This window comes from Lutjanus erythropterus, chromosome 5 (genome assembly GCF_056507025.1).
Source record: "Lutjanus erythropterus isolate fLutEry1 chromosome 5, fLutEry1.hap2, whole genome shotgun sequence".
NCBI lineage: Eukaryota > Metazoa > Chordata > Actinopteri > Lutjaniformes > Lutjanidae > Lutjanus > Lutjanus erythropterus.
Genome location: NC_139321.1, coordinates 23,592,376 through 23,614,185, shown reverse-complemented (window position 1 = coordinate 23,614,185; position 21,810 = coordinate 23,592,376). Strand labels below are relative to the sequence as shown.

General features: G+C 41.2%; 1 protein-coding gene across 2 annotated transcripts in view; it reads right to left on the bottom strand.

Moving 5' to 3' along the window:
* LOC146326927 (A disintegrin and metalloproteinase with thrombospondin motifs 2-like) overlaps positions 1–14,566 on the bottom strand; it is a 151,202-nt gene extending 136,636 nt beyond the window's left edge. For both annotated transcript variants that reach the window (XM_084719291.1, XM_084719292.1), the window contains exons 1-2: positions 14,036–14,566; positions 12,179–12,588 (exon numbers count right to left, since the gene is read on the bottom strand). In XM_084719291.1, coding sequence (XP_084575417.1) covers positions 12,179–12,588; positions 14,036–14,123 — 498 coding nt within the window. In that variant the 5' untranslated portion in view covers positions 14,124–14,566. The remainder of the gene's footprint in view (positions 1–12,178; positions 12,589–14,035) is intronic.
* Positions 14,567–21,810: the final 7,244 nt, after the last annotated feature.

Sequence of the window (21,810 nt, the reverse complement as noted above, 5' to 3'; positions counted from 1 at the left end):
GATAGATCTGTTGGCTGATATTATTGGCCCAATATTGACCTAGCACAGCTATATCAGTATTAACATATATGTTGTACAGTGTTCTTCTTTTACAGAACACTATGCTGACTGTCTTTTTTTTCACATTTTTTAGTTTTCTGAGCAGCGTTTATGCATATCTGATCCTTTTTCAAAATTAAAGTTTTCTATTTTTGTTTTTATAGTTAATTATAATTAAAAGAAACCGTGAAAGTTTACTGTTTCACTGCCCTGGTGTCATTTTAGATTTTAGATATATAAATAAACAATATTAGACAGTATTTCAGTATCAGGGTTTTTCACTCCCTTATATCTCTATTGGTCCCAAAAATTCCATATTTGTCAGGCTCTACTTCTCAAATGTATGAATGAACATCAAAAATACTTTGGCTTTTATATGGCATTTTGCCTAAGAATTCAAAATAAGACACTTTGACATAATCTGTCAAATCACCTATCCATTATTGGAATAATAAATTATACACATTTTCCATCATCAGCCCATAATTACTGGCCCCGACATTTATTGTGCATCCCTATTACAAAGGCGTATAGTTTGGCTTTCATACGTTCACATTACAGCTGCAGTGATTTGTTGTTTGTTTACAAAGTTGTCATTAATCTTTTTTGTTAATTTATTAATTAGTTTGAGTACTTAAAATAATAATAAAAAAAAGAGCCAAAATGATCTGATTCCAGCTTCTAAAAACAAATATTTCTGGTTTTCTTTATGACAATAAACTGGATACTTTTTGGTTGTGGGCAAAAGAAGACATTTGAGGACATCACCTTTGGTTTTGCGAAACACTGATTAACATTTTTCAACATTTTCTGATATTTTCTAGACCAAACAACTAATCAGTTAATCAACAAAATAACCTACAGGTTAATCAACAATGAGAATAATTGTTTGCCGCAGTCTTGGATCACAGCTCACCGATCTGAACCTCTCAGAAAGAAAAAAAACAATTTTCCTACTTTGGGAATCTGCACTCACCTACAGGGAAAGAGGTGGAGTCATGTTCATCATGTGCGGTTGTGACATGCCCAGCTGTTTAAATGGTATTACATCAGTAATGTGACCAGCTGAGAAGATAATTAATTAATCACTACTACACCCTTTGGAGTCTGGAGTCTGGAATATCACGATGACACAATGGAATCCAGAAAACCAACATTCCGTTATGACATCATCTGTACACACTGCATTATTCCATCCTCACTGTTACAACATTCCGGAATGCTGGAGCTGATTTCACTGTAGTATCAAAATAACCTGCTATAATCATGACATCACAGAGGTGTTTCCCTGTAATCATTGGGGTTCCACTGCTCTTTTTTTCTCAGATGAATCCTGTTATTTCAACCACTCAAACAAACCATGTGCTCTGAACAAGCACTCTGTGAATGACAGAGAAGCGAGAGGAAAGAGAGTCAAGGGGGCTGGTTAAGTGCACTGAGTGAGCGGCAGTAATCACAGCTCTGGTAAAAGCACTCCTTTGCTCTGTATAGTGTTCCTCAAAATGGGCCTGCTCTCTGTCTGCCTCACTCCCTCTTTTTCTCTCTCTGTCTGATAATAGCTCTAGATTGAGTAATTGTGTGTTTGAGTGGAGCTACACTGCAGGGTGGAACCTGCAATCAGATACCGAGAACACGTTTCTCTCGCTGGCTGTGTCTGTCTCTTCATTCATACCATTCCCACAGCAGTCTGGCCTCCCCGCACCCGGCCCTCCCTCCAGCCATTCGGTTCCTACAGGTGCTCCTCAACCATCACCCCTACACACAGCCTACTCTACGCAGCCAGCGAGGGCTAGGGTCAATAACAGCTGTGCGCCGTGCTGTAATTGATGTCATCATTTCAATTTGAGCTGATTACAGTTGAGAGCTGCTTATCGTGTGACCCGGGGTGGAATAACACACTGTAGGGCCCAGCGAGCTGCCACGCCTGACCAAGCTTAACTGCTGGGCTGGCTGGATGGATGGATGAGTTGGCTCAGCCCAGGGCTGCCTTCTCTATTGACTCCTAATGCGGAGGTAATGACTGAGCGTATTCCAGGGGCATGGCTGGCGCAAGTGTCTGTGTCGCTGACATTTAGTGTAGTTCTGGGGCTATTATTATGATTGGCCTGCCCCTCTGTCAACACACTCTCACATGATTAAGCCCTCTGTTGGCACAGATTTGGGTATATGATGTGTGCATGCAGACTGTGCGTGTGTGTGTGTGTGTGTGTATGCATGAAGGCAATTTACTATCATTATAAAATGCAGGGTTGGACAGTGTAAAGAGAGTTGTAGTCCTTTCATTCTACACACATATGTAACATATATACAGATAAAAAAAGAGAAGGATCGTATAACTAGGAGAGTGCTCTTAGTCGAGTGCAGATCTTCACCTGGCAACCCAAAAAGAATATAACCCCTTTGTAATCACCAGCATTTTGATTAGTAACTGTGATTTAATCACTTATTTTGTCACTAACTGCAACAGATTACAATTGCATTTATTTTGTAATGTAATTATAACTATAATTTAACTAGCTATATGTAAGTAGTTACTCTCCAGTACTGCTAGTGTCCTATTAGACATTTATGTGAAATTTTGTTATAGTTAGCAATTGAATTCTTGAGTTGTGGCCAAAAACATGTTTTGTGAGATCACAGTGATCTTTAACCATCAAAATTTATGCAGTTTATCCTTAAGTACAAGTGGATATTAGTGCCAAATTCAAAGACACGCCCTGCATTGATTATTGTCAATAATGACTGAGTCATCATTGAGTCCAAGTGGACATTTGCACCAAGTTTGAAGTCATTTCCTTAAGGCGAATGGGATGGACATGAGGTCATGATGACCTTGACCTTTGACCACCAAAATTTAATCAGTTCAGCAGCAAGAAGAAGGCTATGATAATATGGTCGACATCCTCACATAAAAACTTCAACATCTGGGACACACTGTCCATCAACTTTGACTGCATTTGCGTACAAAGCATCATCAGTGTAAACACAGAGTCCTCCTTTCGTTTTATCTGTTGCATCTTGTCATGTCAGAACTGATTCACCAATCAAGTGCAACACCTTGATTTGAGATGTTGTGGCGCACGTCTTTGTAAGATGTAGGCACAGCAGTCTCTAGTTTCTGTTACTTGAACATTAGCCAGGAGCATAAGCTAGGAGCAGCTTCAAATCCAAGATGGGTTGGCAAGGCTCTTATCCCTGCTCTCCTCCATTCCACCTCAGGTGGTCCATGGCGGTGCGCCCAGCTGATCTGACTGGGTGGTTGAAAGATGCCGCATGCATTGTTTATCATCTCAAGGTCTGCTGCTCTTTACTCCAAACTTCATGCTTCCTTTTCCGATGCCTATGGGTGTATTTCTATGATGGGAGATTTGTGTCACAGCAATAAAGCCAAAAAATCTGAGATTAAAACGGAAAAGAGGCAAAATTTGAAGGGGTCTTCAGCCACAGCATCTGTATATGCAAATATATGTGCTTTGTGATGCTAAATAAGTCTACAACCTTTCTAATTTTATAGAAGTAGATTACAATCACAGCATCATTAAATTAGTATTATAATCCTGAGTATGATTTTTATATTATTTTATAGCAAAGAATGTGTCACCTCCAACCACCCGCCCACAGAAAAGAAATAAATAAAACACCTGTCAGTGCTTTGGCATTTCTCCTTGCTGTTGATGTTTGAGTCTTTTCAATGAAAGCACCAAAATAACACCGCCGCCTTCCAGCATTCCTGCTGTGCACTAATAACACACATGAACAGACTAAAGCACACAGCCATACATAAAAATGGCATATCAGAATATACAAAGGGCAACACCTGCACTGGATCAGGGCTAATTATCTGTCAACAAAAGATGATGCCCGTATTGTACAAATAGCAGGCATAACATATTTTCCAGTTGGTGAGATCTGGATCGAGCTTCTTGGCTTTAAACTTTTCTCAGCATCGACAGCGGGCAATACCCTTAACCCTCAACACCACTTGTCTGATCAATGCTTGGGAGCAGAGCTGCTGCTAAAAACAGACAAAGACTGCTCACTAAAGAAACACTGTCTCTTGGTGTCTCTTTCTTTCTTTTTTTTTTTTTTTTTTGCCGGAGCTCTGAATCTGTGGGTGTTGGGGAGCAAAAAGCTGTCTGCCACATTCTTTTTCTTTCTCTTTCTCTGTCATTTTCCTGACTCTTTTAATACCATCATTAGGAGAGCTCTCCTGCTTGCTGCTACCGCTGCTGGCCAAGAAACACGAGACAGAGAGAGAGAGAGAGAGAAAAGAGCTGCGAGAGAGGCGAGGGGTGGAGACAATAAGAGAAATGTGTGCACAGTTTTTTTTTTTTTTTTTTTTGTCATGCAGCGAGGTAAAGATGGTTCAGGGGAACTTTGCTTTGTTCACTGCTGTGTGTCCCTGCCGTGTCTGAGCATCTGACCGTATACTGTGGGTGTGTTCACGTGTATTGGAGGCGTGCGGTGTGTTTATCACATGTATGTGTGAAGGTGTACAACGTACATCACAACTGTGGCAACACGTGTCTTTTCATGTCATATCCAGGTGTGCAACCACCTGAATTTAAGGAGACAAAGATGACAGGCAACAAACACACACAAACTCTCCGACATGAAGATCAGCTCTGAGCCAGCTGGAGCAGCACTTCTGCATGCACATCTATCGGAAACCATAAACCTGTGTGACCCTCTGTTCCCACGATAACCTGAAGCTGCCCTGCCATTTGTCAGAACTCACTGATTATCTCAGGTGCTGTGGTCCCTCTGGAGGACTAGCAGCCTCACACTAGAGATGGATATCTGCATATGCAGTGCCACAACAAGAGTGTGTTCATGTTTGTATGTCAGTATTTATCTCTTGACCAGTAGCATAGCCTGAAAAAAGGCCGTGGGTGTGTATCAGGAAAAACTGGGTGAGCCATAGTGAAGGTCATACTGATGTGCATCTCCCCAAAACACATAATTCTCCATGCAGGCTTGCCTATAACACAGCAATAACACAAACATTCAAATGATCAGCTGGTCATCAAGCCTCTACAGAAACCTGACAACAACCTGATCATTTGAATCAGGTGTGTTGGAGCAGGGAAACATCTCAAATATGCAGGGCGGGTGTCCCTGAGGACCAGGGTTGAGAAACACTGATCTAGAGGGACTATGTTTATAGGAGTCAATATATTGTTTTTATTTTATTTATTTGAAAAAAAAAACTGCATAGTGTGCCTTTAAGTACATCCTACTGGAAGATGAGTATATTTAAGACTTATTGGTGTCTTAAAGCGACATTACTCTATTACTTTCATAGATTTTTTTTTTTTGCATTTTCAGAGAATGGACTACTGAAGATTCTGCTCTTTCTTTCCCAGTTTCTCATTTTTTAACTTTTGCTGGGTCACATTGGTGCATGCTGAGCATTCAAAGTTTAGAACTGGTTAGATATAATACTAATGACTCTCAACAGAATCGCTGTTTCTGTCTGTGCTTTTGGCTACGAAGAGGATAGGGCCGTGTCAGAACATGACTATTTTCTTGTAAACAAAGCTTATAAAAAGCAGAATACAGACTTGCATTAAAAAAGTCTTAAATAGATTTACATACTGAAAATTAATAAACCTCAAAAGTGAAAATGAATGCATCTCTAGCTGAGAGTTTGACAGCCCTCTGACAGTGTGTAAGCACACTGTGTAGTGTGACAGTACCCACTTAAACAGTCACAATGACAGAATTATTTATCATGGGAAAATGAAATGGCAATAATTTTGTAACCCTTGATCTCCCATCTCCGTGTCTCTGTCTCTTCTAAAAAGAGGAAAAACTGGAGCTCTGCTGACTCTCAACATTCCACATAAGATCCCAAAAAGACACACACAAACCACATAGACATGAATGCACCTGACCTCACACCCAAATGTGCACAATATCAGGCCGACACAGCTAACAGCCTCCACATCTCTGAACAAACACTGTAGGTGAGCCTGAAGGAAACACCACAAGGGGGGGCAGAGGTTTGGACATATACACACACACACACACACACACACACACACACACACACATTTTTTTGGATGCACCGTCATCATCAGCGAGAAACTCACTGTCCTCAACATCATCCACTAATGACCGCAGTGACTCTGGAAACTGTCCGTAAAATTCCATGTAAGTCTATGCAAAAGTTAAATAAATGCACAGAGTGCACCTGTAGGATCACAGCAGGTAAACAAAACTGTTGCACACATGGCACCACACTCATACCTGTCCCCCCTAAACAATGACAGGTAGGAACTGATTAGCTCTTAGACAAGAGAGACATGAAGAAGAAACTTAAATACTTCATGTATAAAATGTTAAATTAAAATACTAGGTAAAATGCTGTAAATGATAATGAAATAATTATCATATATAACATAATTTATAATAGTAAACCTAATTCTGCAAATCCATAATAATGTTGTGAAATTATTATACTGAAATATATCACATACACAGTAAACTGCACAGCGTAATAAGGAGCACAAAATCAGTAAAGTAACCTACTACAAATAACCTAAAAACGTAATGTGTATAGTAACTATGGTTACACTTGTAGCAGGAAACAGCAACAATGATTTGTTACATTTAGAAAGTGACCATCTACTGAAAATAAAACATGTTTTAAAAGTTATTGTAAGAACTTTAATGGCATTATTAAGTACTCGTATCTGTACTCGGTATCAGCAAGTACCCAAATGTAAGTACTTGTAAAAAGCGGTGTCGGTGCATCCCTATTATTAAGTATCATGTATAAGTATCATCAGTATAAGTAACTCTAATTCACATACACAAATAGGGCTTCACACATACACACACAAATGTTTGATTCATGCAGTCTCCCTGTCTGCTCTCTGCACACACAAACACACAGAAACACAGCCTCAGCTGCAGTTTAATTTCATTTTGCACTGCACCGATCTAGGACTAAAAACACGTGTGCACACACACACACACACACACACACACACACACACACACACACACACACACACACACACACACAAACATGCACACAGCACACTCGCCAGCTCTCATACTGTACAGTGTGCTGCCTCCTCTCAACCATCCAGAGAACTAACCAGCTGATAACAGCTTCTGTTCACAGAAATCCAATTCCCTCCAAAGGTCATTTGTCCATTCAAAGATTTTCCTTTTTTCCTGTGCTCTCTCATCCTCTCTTATTTATTCTGGCTATTTGCTACTTTTTGAAATCTATACCCTTTGCCCTCTTCTTTCTCCCTCCTCTGCCTCTTTATTATATTTTTTTGTATTTTGGTTTGAACCCTATCTGCCCCTGTCTTGGCTCTCTCCCTCCCTTCCCATCACACACCCTGGATCACAGCCAGCAAGAGGCTCTTGGCTGTGAATGGCAACACAGGGCAGAAAAGGCTCTAACCAGGTGTCTGGGTCACTGAGGAAGTGGGCACAGCAGGGCACAGCAGGGCAGAGTTGGGCTACGTGGCTCTGCTGGGTTTAAAAAGGCAGATACAGGCAGAGCCTGACAGAGCTTGGCCGTATTTCTTGGCATGCTTGAGGAGGTTGTAAGAACTGATTAGTAATGACACGAGGTGTTCAGGGGCAGGGAGAAACAAACTAAATGTAAATGGACAGGACTAATGTGATTATTAAAAGAGATATTTCTCTTTTTTCATAATTGGGTGTGACTATTACAGCACTGATATCAATAATATTTTTTCTTGTGACAAAACTGGTTTCACTCCACCTCTGTCAGCAATTCCAAAAAGGAAAGTTTTACAAGATTACATTTTAAAAATAGCCAAGGCAAACATAATATTAAAGGATAGGTTCACTTGGTTTCCAGTAAAACAACACTCATATGCCCATGTGTATGTTGAAACAGTCTTTGGTTGCTGTGATCATTCCTTCTGTCCATAAAGGCCACACAAAAATCCACAGTCCTTATTCTGTGCAAAAATGTGAGCCAGTATGAGACTTCAGCAGCCTGAGTTAAACAAATAAAGTGAATATTTTCAAAAACGGCATTCAGTTTAGTAGGAAATTCCCTGTTTGTTTCTTCAGCCAATGTTTTCTTGCTGAACTGCAGAAGAGAGACAGAATAATAAAGATAAGATTTCGTACTAAAATGACCTTAACTTTGGAAGACACCCACTTGATTTGTCTCACTCAGATTGTCTCATATTAGCTTTGACTGCACTTACAGGTGGCCTGTGCAGTTTCCTTGTAAATGAAAGAAATTCATGTTTACAGTCAGTCTTGAAAAATCCAATGCATTTCCTCCTTTTCATCAGTAATAAAACATCATCAAACTAAGCCATCATATTCTTCCGTGCCTTTGTTGTTGCATCGCTATGTTACCACTAGCAGCTGTTGATCAGTTGAATAATGTAAAACTGGCAGCAAGAATATGTGTATATACATGTACATCCTTGTGAAGGACATATGCTCCATAGTAAGGCTGGGTAATGGGACGCATACATATATTGGCAATATGCTCAGTCAATTTGCAATCATTTTTGGGGGATTTCTGCCCTCTTATTTTGTTAATTTAATGGTCTGCAGAGTGGAAACTGCTGTTCAGCCAAAAAAAAAAAAAAAGCTCTTCAGACTCTAATTCAGTGGCACAGTACACATCCACTAAGCTGGAGGACAAGTAAGAGGAAAACAGCCTGTAGAGCCAGAACATTATCACATCTAACGCAGTAAATTAAAGATTTATTTCAACCAAACCAGAGTCGGCGAGCACTGGAACAGTGGAAAGACAAACCAAAACAGTTTTGGTGAGTTTTATGTTGTTTTTCTGTCAAGTTTGAAGTTTGAATATGAAGAGTTAAAAAGGCAGGAATAAAAATATCATAGTTTGGTTGAAAAGAGAAACTTGCTGGCACTACTAGTGGCTATAAACTATCAACATTTTGTTGACTAAATGCCAGTTTAGGGGGCCAGTATATTCTTGAGGGCCACACACAAAGACACATATGTTTAGGATTAGACTTAGGACTGATGTCTTAATGGTGTTTAACAATACAGTAAATTCCTTGAGTACAGAAGTCACCTGTTATCATATAAGAAAGATCACTTTATTCAGTCTATTTAAATTGAAAGTACTGAAGTGGAATGATCAAAATATAATATAATACATGCATTTCATGTCACATTCAGGGCCACTAAAAATGTTTCTGATGGATGCCGGCGGGTCACACTTTGACAACCCCGGCTCCAGAGGGTTCTCTGCAGATATTTCTGCAGATAAGGAGGAGCATGGACTTAAATTGGAGCCACATTAAGAAAGGATCTCTTTGCAGCAATTGTGATCAGGAGGAATGATAAAACAAAAGCTGTACTTCACATGGGCATGTGAGCATTACTTAACAAAAGACAGATGTGAAAAGATGAGAATCTATCCTTTTTTAAATCTGGCAGCGCAGTCAGCCACTCAACAAACCAGAGGCTGGTGCTAACTGGTGATCCTATATTGTAACCATCAACACAGTAACCTTTCCTAAAAATTGCCAATAGGCCCTGGAGTGACAGGCCAGGCAAGCAGCAGTGAGTTGCTGCTGGCTGGTGTCAGGCTAAGTGGGCATGTCAGGCCTGTGCTGTCCTGGCTCCCTGCCTGTTCTCTCAGCTGCTCGCTCAGTCCCCTGTGTCCTCAACCCTAAACGGATCCAGTCGCTGCTACTCAGCTCCAGTGGTAGGCTGATCTGGCTGACTAATGAACACTTTTCCTAATGAGGGGAACTCCCCCCACCCCTCCAATCTCATCATTCCCTGTACACATCCTTTACCCATTTTTACTCCTATTTACTCTCCATCTCTCGCACTTGTCCCTTCCACCTCTTCCTCGGGCACTGGTCTCCATCTTTCTGCATCCTCTCATCTCAGCAGTTCCTGTGCACATTCTTCACACTGTCTATATCTCACTTCTCTCCCTTGCCGACAGCCATTCACCAACTGTTTGCCATCTCCTTTCCTTTTCCTCTATTCATCATCAGCTCTATTAAAAGCATCTACAAATTCAGGCTCTTTGAGCAACTGTTGTGCAACCAAAATATTTTATGGTGGCGGATTCATTTCAAATGCTGTCATAGTGTCAGCTAGTTGTTCAGAGCTTCTGTATTGATGTGTAGTGAGCAGTGCAAACTAGCTAAATGTGATACTAAAAGCATTGTGCTGAGATGTACTCATGCATACTGAGGTTATCTGTGAAACATCAGTGTATTCCTTTAATAACCCCCCCATCCCCTTTTTTTTACATGAGTAAACTAAAAAGGGGCAGAGGACAGAGGGATGGAAACATGACTCAGGTGTTTCTCACGGCAGGTCTGGCTTAGAGGACATCAGGGAGAACAGCAGTATAAATCATAAGGTTGACCCCGTGACAACCTCTGAGCTACAGGGTCAAACAGAAACACTCACAAGGACAGCAACGTTTACATGGACAATATTTCTTCAATCCAGCTGAAATCTTTCTGATTACAAATTCCAACTTTTTCAACAGTTTACACTAACCCTGCATTCAAATCACAGGCTTTTTTTTTTTTAGTTCTTTTAGAATGTACTGCAGCCGCCCTTACAAAGCACGTACTGTTGCATGCAGTATGCATACAATTTGGACATACTACTTTCCCATATCATTGCACCCTGAACTTTGACCCTCTTGCCTATGCACCCATTACAGAGGATTGTGGGTCAGAATAGTCAGAAAAGAATGCTGGCTTGCATACTGCAAAATGCAATCAGATGCAGTAGGACATCCTGGTATTTTTGGCCACATTACCACATTTGACATACTTTGTATGAATACACAATAAATCCCTTTCTGGCATACTAAATAGTATGGTAGTATGGGTACTGGAACACAAAGAAAATAAAGTGATCTGGTAAAACATATGTGTTTCCATGCCTCAAAGCATTAATCAGAATATAACTCTTTTGAAAAGGACAACCCGCTGCCCGCTGTGATGTATCTAATCTGCCGAAATATAACAGAAGTAGTAGAGGAAGGGGTTGTGGTTAGCCAACCACCAGTTAACAAAGAAGAAGAACTGTTTCCACCCTGTAATTTTGAAGAAGGACCCACGTCGTATCCTGGGAATAATATAAGGGTCTTACAATCTTTTAAAGTTTGTAACAGAAATGGTATATCCACTACAGACCAGTTCTGTTCACATACCCCCATGTGGGGCAGACGTTGCCAGAAAGAATATATTTATTCTGACCAGAGAGAAAAGATCGGATTAAGCATTTACATGGTTATTATTTTCCTGTTTATCTGTGTATCAAAGGTCTACACCAGCTCTCTCAACCTGACTGAAAATCCCTTCCGATCCAGCCACATCAGGACAGTTGCTGCAATCCACTGGACTTGGAAAAAAAAAGATCTCTGACATGCAAAAAGTGCAATGGAATGGTCATTCAAGTCGAAATTCCAAGTCAAAAACTCAGGTCAGATCCATCTAGCCCAAGTTCACCAACATAAACACACCTGATATGCCAGCACACAGAATGAACACCGAGCACTTTTCATAAATTTTTACTATTTTTACTAGTTTTTGTGTTTTGAAACGTGTTGTAACAACTTTGTTGTTTCTGTTTACATTCAGTTGATCTATGCTTGACAAAAGTCTCTGTGAGCATGTGGTGCTTGTCTACTCTTATTGTCTCTTTTAATGTGTGCAATAATCTGTTAAATCATACAAACATCAGTTTGCTGTAGGCATCCACATTTTCCTGAGCAGATGCACTTGGACGCATTTAGATTGGAAGTTGGGAATACCAGTTTGGGACTATGGACTTCTGACTTGCAATGGATTGCAGCAAGTCTCTTCTGACTGAGGTGTTTACACGAGGCATTTTTATTCTGATTGGACTATCATCCTGATTATTTGTGGAATATTAGGGTCCATGTCAACGCAAGGGACAAAAATCACCCGCTTTTGCTATTTGCTTGTATCTTTACATCTTTATCTTTTAACACAGGGCCCTACAAACTCAGGTGAGCATCATCTGGTCCCTTCTGTTGCGTCATGTCATTCTGTCCACTGACACCTTCACAGCCAGCTCTGCAAGCCCTGCAGGACTCAGAAAGATCAGATCAGAGCACAGGTAAGACAGGTCTTCCACTCACCAGGCCGTCACAGTTGCTGATGGCCACCGAAGCTCCTGGCGTGTCTGTGATGTCACCTACGTACAAGCACTCGTCGTGCAGTGGCTCAGAATGCCGGGTGCTGTCGCTGTCATCACGCCACTCTATCTTGGCTCCGGGGGCCACCAGCCTGGCGTTGTGGCGCAGGCGCAGGTGGAACTCCCGGCCGAAGACGGTGACGTTGTAGTAAAGCCTTTCACGGTGGGCCACGGGCTCTCCCCTCAGTTCTTCCCACTCATCATTGCCTTCTCCTACCTCCCTCCTCCGGCGCCTACGGGGCTGCCCTCCTGCCACGCGGCCAGCCGAGATGGCGTGTGACAGGAAGCGGCCCTCTGCGTCCACACTGATCGGCCTCACCAGTCCATACTCCCCCAGGACGTGCTGCAGGGAGTCTGGGGACAGGACAGTTCAGGAGAACAGGATGAGGCAGCAGGAGGTGAGAGGGGGGAAGAATGTTTATTTGGTGAGTAAGATGTGAGAAAATGTGGAAAAGAGGGGGAGAACATTAGAGGTTGAAGAGGAGAGGAGACGTCATGGGGGATAGACAGTGGAGAAAACGGGGAGTCATCATGGGTAGAGGATGGAAAAAAAGAGATGGGAGGAAAAACAAGGAATTAGAAAAATCTCAGGCATGCCATGGAAGTGTTTGCTTCTTATTCTGTGTTACAGAGAGGTAACACAACACTAAATGGAAGAAATAAAAGCAGTAACCTTTCACACACACACACACACACAAACACACAGCCCCACCCATGAACCCAGAGGCGACCCCGGTGCTCGGCAGTGCGGGCGCGTTTGGAAACGGCAGCCTCAGCAGTGCGCGCTGCGCTCCTGACACCTTCTGTGCCCTTCCACCGTCAACAGGAAAGCCAGTACAAGATCAAGGTGCTAATTGCGGCTTTCTCACGCTGTTTTCTCACTGTCAGGCTGCTCGAACCGAGAAAAATCAGCTCTATAACACCGACAACTGAAACTGACATTCTTATTAAGTCCTTTTATTGCACACAGGAATGCATTTTGCAATCATTTATCCGTCGTTAATCATCATTGCTGCATCTTAAGTACATGGTGATTACTGCACTGTGATGCCTGAAGACAGTTCATGCGTCTCCTGCTCACATGTGACAACACAGGTGCATTTTGGAGGCGACCTGAGAGACGCTCCCAGCGCCCACACATACACACGTACACACACATACACCCGTACACACACATACACACTGAGCCAAGGCCGCTTTAAGGTGTCAATGCCATCACAGTCTCAGAGACAGTTATTCTATCACCTCACAGGTCCTCAGGTGCACTTATTATTTCATCCGTCATATGTGATTAATAAAGTTTCCTGACTGATCAAACCTAACACACACACTCTGTTAATATTTCTCTGAGCCGCCGTGTTAGAGGAATGATTTGATAATAGTGTGATCAATAGGCTGACATCCGACTCCTGCGTCCTGTGACAGATCGATAGATGCGACAGCGGCAGGATCAGATAATGTTAGGCTACTTCTCTGCAAAAAATCCGTCAGTAAACCGGTGCATCTGATGCCTCTAAGATAACACTAACCCCTCCTGGATGGATGGATGGGAGAAAGAAGCACCGCTGAGGGACCAAACACCCCAGCAGGACGCACAGAAGTTGCAAACCTACAATGTTGTTTGCAAAAACTGCAAAAGCATACCAGAAAAGAAAAAGAAAATTACAAAGCAGGAGAGTGTTTATGTAGCTACGCTGACTTCCAGAGAGGAGCGCGTAAAGAGCCCCGGTGCAGCCCGCCTGTCTGATATACGTAAAAACAACATAAACAGTGACCACGCTTGCCTGTATACTGTACGTACCAACGCTACTGGCGATGTAAAGGCCGCTGGTGTGCAGCAGAAAGGCCGGCAGGATAATTAGGACAGTAAATCCAGGCGAGAGACCCATGGCAGCTCCGAACTGCGCAGGTGAGAGAGTGGTGGGACTCCGGGCTCCAGTGTGGTGAAGTTCCCCCGCCTGGCGCGACCAGCCACGCCACGACAGCAACAGCACAGCAGCCCGCAACTAGACTGCCAAGTGCACCGGGAGAGACGGAGGGAGCTCTCCTCCCCTCTCTCTCTCTCCTGCTCTCCGCCGAGGTCTCTCTCTCTCTCTCTCTCTCTCTCTCTCTCTCTCTCTCTCTCTCTGTCTCTCCCACTCATACACTCTCAGTCAACTCTCCTCCTCTCCTTCCTCCTCCTCTCTCCCTCTCAACTCCTCTGCCTCATTGTGCGCGAGCGCTCCCCAATTCTTTGACTCCGACAACTCCCCGACTAACACGCGCACACACCGGGCACCGGGCGCCTACACACTCCCGTGTGTCTCCGCTGTGTGAGATGATGAGAGGACTGACTGACTGACAGCTCAAACACAACTGAATCGTCTTAATCACACCTCCAAAGTGATTTCTACAACTTGCACTCTCTTTCTGGTATCCAAACTCCCGTTCAACTCTCCCCTCCGCCGGTCCCTGATGTGCTGCAAAGCCTCGCATAAACTTTCAATATCCCGTCAAGACGTCCTGGGTTGGCTGGATGGATGAGCGGCAGCGCCCCGTGTGGCCAGATCATGTAAGCGCATTCAGTTTTTGCAGGGCCCAAGGGTCCAATTTACACACAGGAGAAAAAAACAGTGAAGCCCTAACCTGCATTGCCCTCATTTAGAGCATCATTTACCCCTCTCTTGACCACTAATCTTATACTGTTGTAAACACTGATGAGAAGCATGAGGCCAACATACAGCTGATATGAAGAAAAGTAATTAAATTTTAAAGGCATAATATGCAACATTTTCCTGCAAAACAATGTATAGACTCATAAACAATCACTTTCAGTCATCACTGATGACCCAGTAGACTGTGTGTGTCTGCAGACACTCTGTGCTCTGTTCAGGACGCTTTACCAACCTGAAACTTAGGTGTTTAATTGTTTTCTTTGATTAATAATTCAGTTCTTGTGAAAAATATTGGAAAATTGTGAAAAATGCCCAACACAACTTGTGTTCTTGTTTTGAATCCAAAATAAAATATCTATTTAATTTACAAGTAAGTAAAATAATCCCCAATTTTTTTTAGCAAGTTGAACAAGCAAATGTGTAATTTTTCCAAGATATTTTTTATTTCCTTCAGTTGTTTTAAAAAATATTTTTATGTTGCTTTCTATTTATGTTTCTTGCTTCTTCTTTTTTGTCTTTATATTTTCATGTGCTATGTTTATTTTTACATACCAACATACCACAGCAAATTTCTTGTATGTGAAAACTTACTTGGCAGTAAACCAGATTCTGATTCTGATTCTAAATCAAAATCTTGACAATCAATTCTTTGCTCGTCGACTAATGAATCTCAGTGTAAGTTCAATCAGGAAGACAACATTTATGCCTCATTCATCCATAACTGTCTTTCTCTCCCCGCCTCTCTCTACCCACATTCTCAATAAGCTATCCACGGGCGTTCACGCTTTAAATTAACCAACGGGATTCAGCCACAGTCTCCACCAGCCAATCATGTCGTTGTGTCAAAAGTTTAAATCTGTTCTCCTCTCTGCTGCTTTCACTTGTCATTTCTGCAGAGTTGTTGTGACCCTCCTCCGCCCAGTTCTCCTCCAGTTCTTCTAGTGCCCATGTTGAGCTCATCAGAAGTCCTGTCGTCATCTCATCCAGATCATCAGCCATCCCTTCACCACCACGACCGCTGTTGAGACTACTGTCTACTAATCATGGCTTCTCTTCCCCCTTCATACATGATGATGTCACACGATGGAGTCTAATCACCAAAGACTTTTCACATTTCTCATCTCAGTTGTGCACCTTTTGAATAAATAAATTTTTACACTCAGAACGAAGTCTCTCCTGATTGAATTGACTTAATTGATCATTTGCTTTAGCAGAAGTTAATTAACACTGAACACTATTTAAAGCTGATGTATTATTGCAGTTACACAAAAACTGTCTCTTTCAACAGCCTGTTGGTTACGAGCAGAGGAACAAAATGTCTGATGTCCTGGGAATGAGACTCAACAATCAGCTGTCCTGGTGCATTTACAAACAACTAGGACAAATCCTACTGATTCTACCTTTAAAAAGTGGTTTTATTTTGGTTTTACTTTTCTTTTTCTTCTGTTTAAAATAATATATTAGCAGAGTAAGAGTAAATTAAATAAATAAAGAAAACAACTGACAAATAACTGTCTTTGAAGTGAGTCAGATATGAAGGTGAATCTGTTGAGTCCCAATTAGCAGTATGTCAACTTCAAAAAAGCTCAGATATTATTTATAGTTTTTTTGGTTTCTGTTGATTTTCACTTTTGTACCAAGATTTTCAAGGCAACACAAAGCAAAGAAAATGCTTCTAAGAAAACAGTGTCTGCTCGCACGACACTGACGACTAAAGTTGCAAAAGATACTGCAGAGAAGCATAAAATAAACACAATATGTCAAACAATGATGAACTGCATAATAATGAGATACTCTTCTGTGACATCATCATCAGTGGTCAAGCAGTAGAGATAGATGACTGATGTGAGGCGGGCAGTTAGAGTCACAAAGGTGAATAATTTTCTGCCATATAAATTACATTGTCAAATTGCTTGTTTTGAGTCCAAAACACAAAAATACTGAATTTACAACCAAATAAAAAGAGCGCTGAGCAGCAAAGCATCATGTTTTAGAAGCTTGAAGCAGCAAATATTACAATTTTCTTTGATAAATTTCTTCAGTGATGACAACTGCTTCAGTAGAAGTCAATTTACACAAAACGGTATTTAAAGCCGATACATCATTGCAGGTAGAATTTTAAAAAAGTTAGCAAATTAGCGCTGCCCCTGAATAGTTGACTAAACTGAAAAGAAAGAGAGACTTTTTCTTTTTTTTCTGTTTTGACAATGAAGTCACTGCTGTTAACTGTGTGGGAGCTGCCATCAGCTAGTTAGTTAAGTTAGTGGTCTTGTTAGACTGGGACGCAGAACAACAGAGGCCAGTTTGACCAGGAATACAGCTCCAAGATGACTTAATCATCCAGGACTCTGACTCCGAGGATGATGAAGATGTGGAGAGACATGAGCGAGTTTGTAACTTTGTGACTTAATTTGTAAGTATACATCATCCATCATGTTGATCCGTTCACAAGTATTTGTTTTTGTGAAGCTGGAAGTTATTTTTTCCTCTGTTTTGTCTTATAATATGTTGAAATTAATTAACAAAATGTTAATTGCTGGTTGCTCAAACACATTCATAATCATTACCCTTATTGCCGGTAGCATTTCAGAGGCAGCTCGCTTTGAGCCTCTGATATCATAAACGTGACAACTAGTCTGTTTGAACCGACGGCTAATAGCTGAGTGTTGAGTTGAGGCTAAATCTTGAGTCAAGGGCAGCCCTTAAAAAAAGTACCGTTTGATGTTAATGACGAGACTCTCACCTGCAACCTGTCTGTTAGGCACAGAGGCACAGTGAAACTTTCTGATACATTTGCTAATGTTTCTCCACAATCGAGTTAACTTAACTTGGTATAGCTTGCTGGTTAATATTAATCTGAAACTGCAGGCAATACAAAATTGTAAATTTGTATTGATAAGTGTTAATTGTCTTGGTGGCCTTGCCATCAGCTGGTATGAATGTTTCCCTGTTGTATCTCTAATTTTATCATTATTTTCCAGTGTTTTGTGAATTTGGTAGAACAAATATGAAGTATTGTTCTTCCTTGTGCATTATCTTTTACATGTGATTGACGTGTCAGTAATTGAGCATGTTATTACTATTTATATGGTCTTCTTGAATTAATTTGCATATAATACAACTATCACGTTGGCGACTGAACTTCAGTGACAACAATGGGGATTTTTTAAACTGATTTGTGTACTATACAGTGTGCTGTATCAACTTTCTGGTGGTTATAATGACTTAACAGATAATGAGTTTAGACAATGGAGCCTGTTTTGTTGATGTTGACCTGAAATAAACTCCTTCTGCAGCCTAATCCACTCCTGACATTTAACAAAATGCTAAGCACAAAGTTGGTCATGGAAGGCCCTAATGCTGTTTATGAAATTAGAATCTTATCAAAATGTGAGGTGACATAAAACATTTCCCATTTTTTTCTTGGAACTTGAAGTTTTTTCTCAGTAGATTACAGCAAGCAGTAAATTATTTTAAAATCATCCTTTCAGAAACCTATGATTAATGTCACAGATGGCGTGTCCATGTATTCTCTGTTGGTTCACCTCGTGGCGTCAACAGTGACTCTGATTTTCTTATATTCTGTGGTGGCCACGACCTTAATTAGGAGCGGTTCCATGAACTACAGGATAAAGTGAAGCTCCAGGGATTCCTCAACTGCCACATCATCACTGAACTTTTACAGGAAGCTCTGGAGAGCAGACTGAATAAATTTCCACCTCCGTCTCTTGAATCATCCAGTATCTTACTATGCACTATTCAGGACTTGTATGCCAGCAACGTAGTACTGTAGGAGTGAAGCCATTCTGAAGGCACCCGTCTTGTTTCTTTCAGTTCTTTCAACTTAGATCAGTTTAATATTTTTGCTATAACTTATACAGCTTTGGATGTAGATGCAGTCAACCTTACCTCCTGCAAATTACACTCATTTGCAAATCTTTAGCATCACCAAAATACATTTAGTGTGTGGTTTTGTTTCTCTTCAACTAAGTATGAACCCATCGTGACATCCCCCATTGGTTTATAGTGTGGTTTGAAGTCTTGAGTTTAGCATTAAAGGATTCACCATCTTGTTTTTTGGTCCATCCATTTGCAGGAAAAAAATGGCGGCCTGCTAGATCACAGCCTTCTTGTATTACAATTTTAACGGTACACAAAAATATGTTTCTGAAAACATTTTTGGCGAGAAACAGGAAATGTAGTTGAAAAAATAATATAGAAAAATATTATCGACATTTTATCAACAATGTCTAGTTTGACAGTTTGACCTGAGCATCATGAGGCCCCACTGAATGATTGCGAGCAGGCGGACCACCTGGTTGCAATATTTCTTGTATTATAGCTAAATAGTCCACTTCAACATGTTTCTTAAAACTTTTCAGGCTAGAAGTAGACAATGCAGTAACAGAATATTGCTTCATATTTGATCAGCAGTGCCTAGTTTGACAGTTTGATCTCAGTTTCATGAGCCCGTGTGTCATACTGGGTGGACTCATACCAAAGCATACCCTACTTTAGCATCTATAAAAACTCAACCATAAACTCATGTACATACAATGTACATACAACCGAACGTGTGGAGTTGCATCCTCCTGACCAGTAGAAAGAATGCATGTTTAAGACACTTCTGCATTGGCTCAGCTTTTCAAAGCCAGAAGCTTTGTCTAATATTTGATATACAGTGTGTGTCTTCAACATACCCGACGGCATGTAAATCATGTATGTATCTGCAAAATGTCCATAGCCAGTGGTTTTTAACGTGATTATTCTTGCAAAATCTGTGCATGACATCTAAAGAATGGCTGAAGTTGGACAAATAAAACCACTTCATTAAGATCAGAGAAAGATAAAGGTCACAACAAAATGTAGCTGTTCATGATTAGTATCCGACATGTCATGAACCCGGTGTTGAAGGCAAACTCATACACTTCCTCTACCCTGACCTCAACACCTTTACTGCAACATATGGACATGACTATACTTCCTGCACTGACAGTGAACATAAATCAGTGAGTGGGTTTACTGTCCCCCACTGATGAAGTTAAAACCATATTCACACTGGATTAATATTACCTGGGGAACGCTAGTACTTTGTAATGATTGCGGGGGTTGTCTGTGTTGTTAATCCTTTGCAAATCTGCCATGTCCATTTTTAAAGTAAAAACACCTTCCATATCTTCAGCAAGTCAATAGCTGTGCTGTGAGATCAGCTATATTGACGTTTAGAATGAGTGATGATGACAAGAGGTTAGTTGCAACTGTGTGTTTATGATTTAGCACACAGAAAGCGGGCAAAACAACTCTGAACGATATCATTGATGTGTTCACTGAAGAACAAACACTCCACTTCGAAAATGCTAATGTTGTGCAGAGTCTTGACATCATATTTGAGTGATGATGTCCGGAAATTTGAGCTAAATACAGACTTCATTTATCACCAGGTCCCCTAGTGATACTAGTCCATGTGAATACACGCAATTACAGAGACAAAACAATCCTGTGAATAAATATTATGTCCCACACTTCATCTGTTATTAAAGGTATACTATGCAGGATTTCCTTAAAAACAAAAAAACAGAAAAAAAAAACAATGTATAGACTTCTATAAAAACAATCCCTCTTATTTCTCTCAGTTATTTTGCTGTCTCGGACATTTCTGGACATCAGACTTTAGGGACTGGCATGTAGCTCCCAGCCAATAGCACTGCTCAGGCTGTGATGCTGGAACTCAACAAAAATGTAGCAACCATGTTACATTGCTGTCTCCGTCTTTTATCTCTCTGTGTTTTGCATCCCAACTCCTTACATACTGAGATTTTGTCGCTGCCCCTCAGTATCTCATACTGATGCAAAGGAACCCTTTAGTGGCTGCATTAGACGCTGCCATTAAGTTTTAACATGTTGTCAAATGGTTGGGGTTGGGGAAGGACTTGATTTAGAATAAGACCATGCTTGGGGTGACAATAACTATGTTACATGACATGACATCACTGAAGTGACTAGCAAGATGTCATGTGACACAAGTCATGTGACACACCTAACATTATGTATCTAAAAACTTTTCATAAAAGTTTGGTTTAGGACATGAACCCCGGTCTCTTGGGTAAGAGTCCCATGCTCGTTTGACCCATTCATCCACCGCACCTCCTCCTGCATATATTGAACTCTTGCTCTTTATAGAAAGCCTAGTGCATCTCTTCCCTGTGGATGGGTTTACATTCAAGTCACTTTAAAGCCCAGTGTGCGTCTCTATGAGTCACCAAGGGCAGGTGGAAGCTGCAGGTCTATGTGTCTGTTCAACTGAGGATGGGGCTAAGCTAAACACACACACACACACACATAGGCAGAACAGAGAAGACACAACAGACAGGATGAAGTGTTTGCTTTGGCTGTATCCACACAAACTCCAGCATTGTGTGGAGGTGTGGGCGTGTTTATTTGTGCTTTAGACTGCAACCACTGTGAAACAATCAGAAAATGTTTTATTTCTGTGATTCACTGCTTTTCTTTCACTAATGCTGCTCCCTCTCTTCATTCAGTCTCTAGCTTACTCTCTCTCGCACTGTGGAGGAGGAGCCAGCTTTGAATGGTGCATTTAAAAACAGCAACCGACAAATCCTGCATAGCACACCTTTAAAGTTGCATAGAAGTTTTTTTGTTTTTCTTTATTGGTGAACCTTGTTGCAGAGATGCTACACACACCAGCTGAGGCCCAGATGGGATGCAGAGGGAGAGGAGGAGCAAGATGGAAAGTGACAAAAAATTCAGATTGAAAATGATCCAAATAGAACATCAGACTTGAACAAGATGAGAACCAGATGTTAGACAAAGATGGAGAGATGGGCATAAGTGACCACAGCAGAGTAAAGGTCAAAAGAGAGAGATGGGGGGTTGAAAAGGAAGAGAAAAATGTACAGGGGTG